The following is a 9,321-nucleotide window of genomic DNA, read 5'->3' as shown; positions in this document are numbered from 1 at the left end:
CCAGTAATGTGCTATGTGACCCTCATCCGACAGAAACAATGTGAAACACTATTAATCTTCTCCTTGTCCTGGGAATAACAGGAAAGGATTAATGAAGCCACTGTTGATATGAAAGCCTTAAATCCCATAATCAGAACGGTGTCGATTGCTATTTGAATGTTTACCATTGTCCTCTCATGTCTAATAAATCACCAGTCCTAAATGTACGGTTACATACATATCAAGACAAAAAGCACCTCAAGGTTTTGAAAATTCCAGTTTTGCTATAAAAAGTAAAGAAACATGTCTTGAAAATTGTTTATAGGACCTTAATTGAATTTGAACTGTGCATCTACCTCCATGAGAGGATCATACTCCCAAAATATCCATAAACTTACCCTTGTGCCTGCCTTCACACACAGTACCCTGAAAGTGTTAAGTGTGATATAAATTGTCTATGTTGTTTATTTCAGGCCACGTAATGGTAATGTAGAGGTTTAATTTTAATTTGTTTACTTATAAAAAGGTAAACGTGGGGTGTAAGAAAATATGTTGTGATTAGGACACTAAGATTTATTTTGCAAGTCCAAAAAATTAAACTGAGTACTTGTAAAAAGGCACAGTATTTAATTTTTAATTGTTTTTTTCCTGAAAGCATCTGAGTTTTAAACAATCTCAACCCACTGGTACAGTTCAGATGCATATTTATTTTAAATTATTTATTGCATTACAATATACAAGCAGTAAACATGGCTTCATGTTTGTGAACTGATCCTTAAGTTTCATGAAAATTCAACATTCTCTTAAATATTTGGCTATTTACAAATAAGCATTTTAATGACATATCATAAATCTTTTAAAGGTCCTGAAATAAAAAAAAGGACAGAATTGTAAACAGGAGTTTCATTGGGTACAGTGGAAGAAGAGTATTGTGTACTAATGCACAGAGTATTTATGATTTTACCTTGTGCAAAAGTTTACAGTTCTATCTATTTACATTCAGTCTCTGAAGATATGTAAAACCATTATGGAAGATGTGATATCTGAGAAAAGTAGCAAATTGTTGTAAAATGGTCAATAATACAACGTTTTTTGTCCAAGTACAAATTTGCGTACATTACTGCATTGACAGGAACATGCTTGCAGTGTTAGAAACAGTTAATGTTGTATTTGTTGTTTGCAAAGTTGTTTACAGTACACTCCTTAGTAAATGTGCTGATCAGCTTGCCTTGTAAAACATCTCCTGACATGCACTGAGGTTGCATTAGCTCATTCCCCAGAAGCAGACGGGCTTCAGAACAGGAATACGTAAACAGAGGACGTGGGCTTCACCTGCAGTTCAAAAATACAATACAAACACATTTCAAAGCAGTGCTCACGAGCAAGAGGAAGGTTATTCTGCTGCAAACGTTTGTCAGCTTAGGTGAGGGTGAAAAGTGGGTTACAATGAGGAGTATTTTTTAACACAGTGTGGAGCTTTTTTTGTCGTCAGTGTTTGAAGGCTAGCCCTCCTCAGAGTATCTGTCCAGAGAGACTGACACCACTGACTTGGGCTTCTTAGTTACGTGTGCTTGACCTTTTCCTGAGTAAGCCTTTGAAGGTATTGTACATCCACAATACGGCATCCCTGACTCCTACACTCAAGCCAGTCCAGGAGATAATTGATTGGCTCTTAATGTTGTTCCAAGATATGGAAAGGGGGGGAAGTAATCCTTTTTTTCCCAACAACAGTGATGAGATTAATAGAAGGAATTTAAACATTTAGCCATTTTATGAGCTCTTTCAGTGGCATCAACAAGTGCAGCCGGACAACCAAGCAAATGCTGAGACAATTATCTCCAGTTTGACTGTGGTCTCCATGCCCTGGTCCCATGGGCCTGTGTTTCTGCTGGTGCACCAGATTCCTCAGTTAGGTTAGAAATCAGCTTTCTGATGGTAAAGACCACATGCTATAGAGGAGATGAGATACACTGGAGTGTGAGGTCATGTTTATCAATCAAACCAACTGCTGGGCCTGTTAAACGATGGTGGACTTGCCTGGAAGTAACCCAGCACCTGAAACTCTCTGAGATTAGGGCAAGAGGTCCCAGATTGCTCTGTTTTAGCCAACACTGTTAGTTCAAGGGAAAACATCCAGCATGGCTCTCCACAGAAACTTTATGAACCATGGGAAAGGAAACAGGCCCTGCCATGTACCTTAAAGCACGTGATCCACTCAGGGCCATTCATTGTTATGGGTTTTTCCATTCTTTTTTCTCTCGTTCCGCTCCTTCTGAAGACGCTCCAGCTCGGCTTCATACATCATTTCCTGAATGAGGTACTTTTCCCTGCGCATCCGATCCCTCAGGTCTTTGGGCAGGTCTGGGATCAGGTAAGAAATCAGGTTTTTGATGGTAAAGACCAAATGCTACAGAAGGAGATAAAAGACACTGGATGAGCAACAGTGTCATGCCACGTGCTTGTGTTTTAACAATGCAGGGCACTGTGGGTTATTCACATTGCTGCTCTGGGATTGCAGTTGGACGTGCATCTCTGAAACACTTGCAACACAAGTCCTACAGTAAATGCTCTGCAATGTGGCCCACAGCAGCAGTTCTCAGCCTCAGGGTCGCTGCGCCTAATACTACAGGGAGGGTCTGTGGAAAAGAAAAATGTGCCATGGAATCAGATTGGGAAGACAAACCCGACATCACTCCAACCTGACACCCATCTCAGAAGCCAGTGAAATCATCAAGTCACACAATCAGTTCAGTTCAGTTTATCTGTCATATGCACAAGTGCAACGAAATGCTTATTTTCATGTATGCTTCAATACACAAACATTAAGGAAACACAAAACTTAAACACAGAACAGCTGCAGCAACGACAATGTAGTTCAATAACAGTCAACTTAAATAAAACTCAGAACAAGCAGTGTGCAAAAACAAAAACATCAGTGTGAGTCAGTTGTAGAGCTAGAATTCAATAATCTGACATTTTGCAGTTTCCACACATTCGTGTGCAGGCAGCCCTATGCTTCCAAAATAGAATTGTTGAGGCAATAAATACTAATCACACATAATTTAAGATGCGTACATTGCAAATGATTACTGAGTGTAGATTGTTGCTGCTGTTTTTTAAAATGCTCATAGGAACTAGAATGTAAAGTAACAACTAGCAGCATGTGGTGTGTCTGGAAGGTTTGTTTCCAGAATTCTTTCCGCAATTTGTCTGAAAATTGAAAAGGGATCCACACATTCAAAATGTTTTGTACCTGCTGGTCTAGAGCATTCTGTGAAAGCCGATATTTTTGGCTGATGGCAAGGGTGGAGAATAGCATAAATATTAATTATCAATACGCTGAAATCGAGAAATGATTGAAGCTAATTTTTAGTTGTCATTGTAATCTGAATTGCAGGGGGGGTTGGAGGACACACACTGACTGAAATTGTCCCAGAAATGCATTAGGATTTATGAGGCATGAAACAGTACTTTGATGATGCCTGCAATTTCCCTCGGGTATAAACTCCAAACTGTCGGCAGAATTCAGATAGCAGACTGAGTTACATATATCATTCTGAGGGGCTAATTATCTCACTTGCACTAATGGCATTCTCAAATATATTGCACTGTTATCAGTGGAAAATCAATGACCAAAAATAGTTTTGTATTAGTCAATGAGGCCTAGATTGCAAAAAAAATCTGTACAACACAATGAATTTGACATTTAATGTAATGAAGTGTCTGTCATGACAACAATTTAAATTTTATTTCTGTTGCATGAAGAAACAAATGTTATTGAAATTTGCCAAACTGTGCAAAAACATATTACAAAGAGGAACACCAATAACTTATAAAACAAAAAAAGTGTTACCTGATTTTGTCATTATCAGATGAAGAGACAGTTGAGTGTAAACTGACAAGAGCTACAAGAAAATTCTCAAGATTTATAATAAACAAAATCAGATACATACAGTATAGAGACTTACAAGTGTCTTTTCTTTAATTATATTGAAATGGACGAAGGAGGTACAGTACAGAATATCCCAATTTGGTATCATCAATATATTTTATATGTATGTTAAACTTAATCTTAGTATTACGGTTTTTCTGTCTATATGCTGCGCAGTATGAAACAGTGCCTTACATAAGAATACAGCCAGGAGATACTTGGGTCCCATGCCAGTCTTTGTGCAGATGCAAGTATAGATATAGGAATTCCACAAGTTTGGGAATAGATGTATACTGAGAGGCATGAAAAACTCAACGCCCCCAAGAAGGCGTATGAATGTTAAGGGACTCTCACCTCAAACACTATAATGAAAGCCAGCCGAGCAGCTAGGACATGCCAGAACTGCAGGGTGTAGGTATAGGGCTGTTTGGAGTTTGGAGGTTCTCTATAATCTCTGTATCTGTTGGGGGGTAAAAGGCAGCAGGTTTAATCATCTTCCTCCCATGTCAACAGCAGCTGACACAGAAGGCTACAATGAGCACAGAAACACAAAAAAGAGTAAAACAATGGCTAGCACACTTCTGTCTGTTTAGCTTTGAGTGAAACAAATGAAAGTTTGCAGAGTCCTCAGAAGCTCATAATATTCTGTACTGTTAGGAGGTTAAGGGAGTTGTGCTGGAGAGTTTGTATGTCTGTAATGTGGGAGAGTCAGAGAGGATTCGAGAGAGCTGTGCTGAAGAGTTTATACATCTGTAATGTGGGAGAGTCAGAGAGGATTCGAGAGAGCTGTGGTGGAGAGTTTGTACCTTCTGTAGTGTGGGAGACTGGGACTGGATTTGAGAGAGTTGTGCACTGAGGCCAGGCAGCTGGTGCTCGACACTTTCCCATATACAGGTAACTAGTCTTAACTGACACTCTCCTGAACAGCACCTTGTTTAGCATTTAAACAGACAGAAATATGAAGCTGGAAGAGAAATCTTTTTTTTTTTTTTTAGCTGCAATGCAATGAAATAAGCAAAATAATTTATCTAGACTAAGCATTTTTATAGTGTACTTCAGCAAGGTCTTAAGTGTACAGTTGTATTATCAAAGAATAACCTTCAAACAATGCCTGGCAGTTTAATGAGTTTTTTTATTTTCAAAACTAGATAATTTTACTCTTTTTGTTTTTAAATCTCAGTATAGTATTTCCTTTCTCTCTACACTACATTATCCATGTTGAGTAGTTTCTCTGACTGTGACCAGCTTGATACTTGAATAAAAACAGGATCCAATCTCCTTACTCACTCAGGCATTAGAGACTACGGCCTTATTTTAACATTGTAATCGTGATGTGCAAGACTGGAAAATTTTGTTGATGATTTCATGATGGTATTTCTAAACCTTTTTTGTGCTGAATATTTTCCAACCTGCAGTATTTAATAGGTGAACCAAACATGTCTGTCCCATCTGTCCTGGGCTCTGAGCGGTTTTCAAAATCTGAGACTTGGAAAATGGACAGGGTGGCATTGACGTATCCCACCATGCACCTGGAGAGCAAGGAAACATGGATTTATGTGACAAGAGTGCCTTGTGTTAGGAACACTGTGCAACATACCCAGCCTATATAGGAGAGTACTTGGCCAAGGCACACTGGTAAATATATCATATGCTCACAGGAAATTCGAACATGAAATACATTCTGGAAAGAGAGCATCAGAGAGGTTCATATTTTCCATTGTGCAGCCTTACAGATAAACCCATTTCCCTGGTGTGCTGGTTAGAGCCAATACAAATGAACAAAAATTACAGGCTTGTAGCCTGGCAAACACATGAACCTTCCAGATAACCAATGCTCACTGTTATGATCGACGAAAGTTTAATTGTTCTAGATAGGAGGAAGATATTTTTTCAGATAAGTTCTCATTTGTGAAACATACTTCCAAATGAGTTTTCCCTTAGCCTATTAGAAAAGACTCTGTGAGCGTATGAGCTGTTGACCATCACATGCACGATGGCGAGTCCAGCACTAGAGGCAATTTAGAACTGCGGCTAAAGACAAATAATGTGATTCATACTTGTGCCAACAGGCCACTTCTGTTCGTATGATAAAGAACTTCACATTTTACAATCTCACAAAAATATAAAAAAATAGTCTCATTACTTCTGCCAGTTTCTACAGAAAATGCTGGTAATTTTCTATTTACTATAACTGCATACTATTTCATAATACAGTGAGATTTCTTTTGTCCCTTTTTAACTTTTTGACACGGGTCTCTTCCCGAGTCACATATGTCTTCAATGGCCTTTAAGTACTGCATAATCAGAAGGGCAACACTAAGAAGGTGTAAGTTGTGCGTTGCATATTTTTAACAGCATTATGAGAGATCCAGGGTTAATGGACTCCATTTTCTGAAAATTTATTTTAAAAGAAATTAAGGAAACATGTTTCTGGAAACATATCCTGAGTTTCTGACATTCTGGGTTTCACCGTGTGGATGGCTGTATTACAAATTTTCAACAAATGACACTACTGTATGTTAACAGTGAATTTTAATCACAGAAGCAATGTTTTCTATTTTTCCTGACCTCCTACTCTCTCTGTTTGAACCCAGATTTGCAGTGGTTTAATGTGTATTCTAATTGCTTCCAATGAAGATAACAACAACAAAAATAAAGATACCAATTACTGACTTTTCTCCAGCTTGGCCTTGTCCTGCACATGGTCCATATTTGTAGGCATAGACAAGTCTGGGGATGAAGTCTGAGGTCACGGCAATGACAAAAGCATTTGTAATAACGGAGAGAATTCCTATACCCTCCAGAATCCCATACCAGATTCCTGAAAAAACAAACACATTTGGTATCATCCTACACAGCTGTCAGGTCACTTTTATACCTTAGTCTGATCAGTGGAGGTATCAACAAGAAATACAAACCGGAGGACAACAATGAAGACTAAACTGAAGTTTACATTAAAACTGAGAAGAGCAGGCACTTTGTCACACAAAGTGTTGTCAAAGTCTGGAACAAGCTACCCAGTCATGTTGCTGAAGCCAGTATGCTGGCTCTTCTCCCCAAGACACAGGGAAACACAAATCCAGTACATTTAGCTAACAAACATCAACATCAACATAACAAACAAGGTTATACAGTATTACATGAGATTAACTTGTTCATTTGTTAGAGTTAATTTTAAACCACAGCATACAGCATTTCAGGGAAAGAAAAACATCTTACCGATGTCTTTGGCTCTTGACGCTAAAGGTCGTCTCCACTGAGTAACAAATTTGTAAGCGTCCAGTCGGATCTCAATGATGTTGTTCAATAAGGCCAACACAGGAGCCAAAGGAAATGCAGCCACAAATATGGTGGTGAAGCCAAACTGCAGAACTAAAGCAAGCAGATATCCAAAGTTTCGTTAAACACAACCTCATAAAATTCCACACTGGAACAAAAAAAGACGTTCAGCACCTGATAAAGACAGTTGTGCTTGTGCATCAAAAAGCTTTGTTCATTTTGACAATGAAGATATCTTTAGAATTACTTCATTAAAACCAGCATACACTGGGGTCCCAGAGGGAGTTTTACCATCTCAGAATAATGGGATTATGAAAAAGCCTAGGCACCGTCAGTGTTCATGTCACACTAAAATAAGATTGAACTAGGGTTGTCTTGGCATGTCTTCTGTTTTAGACACCTGAACACATGAACTCTTTCATAACATAATTGCTAAGTTCTTGTAAAAACAGCGCCAGGGCTCCAGAAACAAGATTTCACACCTTCCTGTCACAGATGGCAAACATTCCTAATTAAATTTCCCCTTCATGGTAGTTAATTGGAAAGGATTAAAGCAAAACAATACAGCTTTATACTAATGTAGCAAAATAATCTGCGCAGTGTATTCTCATTACTCAAGAGGGATGGGCAAACACTTCACAAAAGCAAGCAGCCGTCTTTCTCACAGCCTTCTTTATCTCTAACATTTCTGGGTTAGATCTGGGGTTTAATTGTTCTTCGCATGGTCTGATGACACTGCAGAGGCTGTGTGAGTCACAGCAGTAGACAACAGAGCCTTCAAGGGGAAGAAGAGGAAAATAATAATGGTCATAGTTCTAGCTATACAGTAGGACAGATGAGTATATAACTCATCATCGTGCTTGTGTGTGTCTCAGTTCAATATGGTGACTTTTTTATATATCTTGGGTCTGAATGCCATATTAGAGTTTGGTGTTCTGTGGATAAATACTGAACCTTATATGTCTGAGATTTCAGATATAGCTTGTGCTTAAGAGCTGTTGAGTTAGCTCATTATAATGCCACATCACAATCATTCAAGCCAAGTGTAAATTTAAAATTTCATTTGCTTTTTTATATTACCTTCTGCTTTGTGTCTTCCTTATAATTTATTTTCCCAGTCCATTTTATGTTCCAACTGTCCTATCCCATCATTATATTTTAACAATGAATCATTGTCATTCTACCTTTTATCTCTGTTCTTTCAGTTAAATTAGTGAATGTTCCTCATGCACGTAGCTGTGTTCACTAGGTAGTTACATTGTTTTGTCTTTTTTCTGAATCACTTCTGAGTCTCTTATGTGATCCAATCCTTTCAGTGGACAACGCCTAATGTGTATGTGTCACTTCCTGTGATGAAAAGCACACGTTCCTATCAGATCATGGTACAATGTCGGGATTTGATTAGTGCAGTTGTGATCTCAGGTATATAAGTCCACCTGAGCCATGGGCAAGAGAGGAAAAAAGGGAACAGAGAAGGCAAGCCTACAGCCATGGGGGAGACTTCAAAAACTCCTGTGCTGCTCTATAGGGCTATGGGAGATAAATCCTCCTGCAACCAGAAGTGAAATGTTATTATCTTAACATTCTCTGTATAGTATTATTTTTGTAGTAGTAATTACAGAAAATTGTATTAATTTTGTCTTGGGCCTCTGTCCTCTCTTTCAAATCAAGACAAGAGAAATTAACATTAAAAGATGTTTCCTAAAGAGAACCATTTTTTAATTTTACTTTCTCTAGGTTTCTAATACAAGTCTCATGGCCATTGTATTCTCATTGCTGTAAACTGTGATTAACATGAATTTATAACATGATTGCCATATTAAAAACTAAAGCTTTATTTCTTTTAAAACAGTGTTCTGCAGCTTTTACTACTCAGAGTTTTATATCAAGTACCATGGTTAAACAAAATCGAACTGCATCCTTAAAGCCAATTCAGACAATTCCCCACCTTCTAAATTGAAAAGTCTGTGATCAATCAGAACTCAGTCTGTGGTTCTTAGATTATTTTTCATCATTTACATCTAAAAAACACCTCTGGTTTCCTAACCTTGGGGTGGTAGTGTCTGAGAGTTTCATTTTAAGAACTAATAGAATAGATCTACTCATTCACAGCAGTAGGGTGTCTAGGGTTC

General features: G+C 38.2%; 1 protein-coding gene across 3 annotated transcripts in view; it reads right to left on the bottom strand.

Moving 5' to 3' along the window:
• Positions 1-583: 583 nt before the first annotated feature.
• Positions 584-9,321, bottom strand: part of LOC102692141 (anoctamin-4) — a 123,363-nt gene continuing 114,625 nt past the window's right edge. For 2 of the 3 annotated variants that reach the window (XM_069192786.1, XM_069192787.1), the window contains 6 exons: positions 7,130-7,282; positions 6,584-6,731; positions 5,320-5,439; positions 4,265-4,370; positions 2,176-2,386; positions 584-1,311 (listed from right to left, as the gene is read on the bottom strand). In XM_069192786.1, the coding sequence (XP_069048887.1) occupies positions 2,195-2,386; positions 4,265-4,370; positions 5,320-5,439; positions 6,584-6,731; positions 7,130-7,282 (719 nt within the window). In that variant the 3' untranslated portion in view covers positions 584-1,311; positions 2,176-2,194. Of the gene's footprint in view, positions 1,312-2,175; positions 2,387-4,264; positions 4,371-5,319; positions 5,440-6,583; positions 6,732-7,129; positions 7,283-9,321 lie in introns of those variants that run through there. The other variant, XM_069192788.1, reaches the window with a different exon arrangement.

This window comes from Lepisosteus oculatus, chromosome 7 (assembly GCF_040954835.1).
Source record: "Lepisosteus oculatus isolate fLepOcu1 chromosome 7, fLepOcu1.hap2, whole genome shotgun sequence".
In the NCBI taxonomy this organism is placed as follows: Eukaryota; Metazoa; Chordata; class Actinopteri; order Semionotiformes; family Lepisosteidae; genus Lepisosteus; species Lepisosteus oculatus.
The sequence above is the reverse complement of the archived record's forward strand: the minus strand, read 5'-3'. Positions and strand labels throughout refer to the sequence as shown.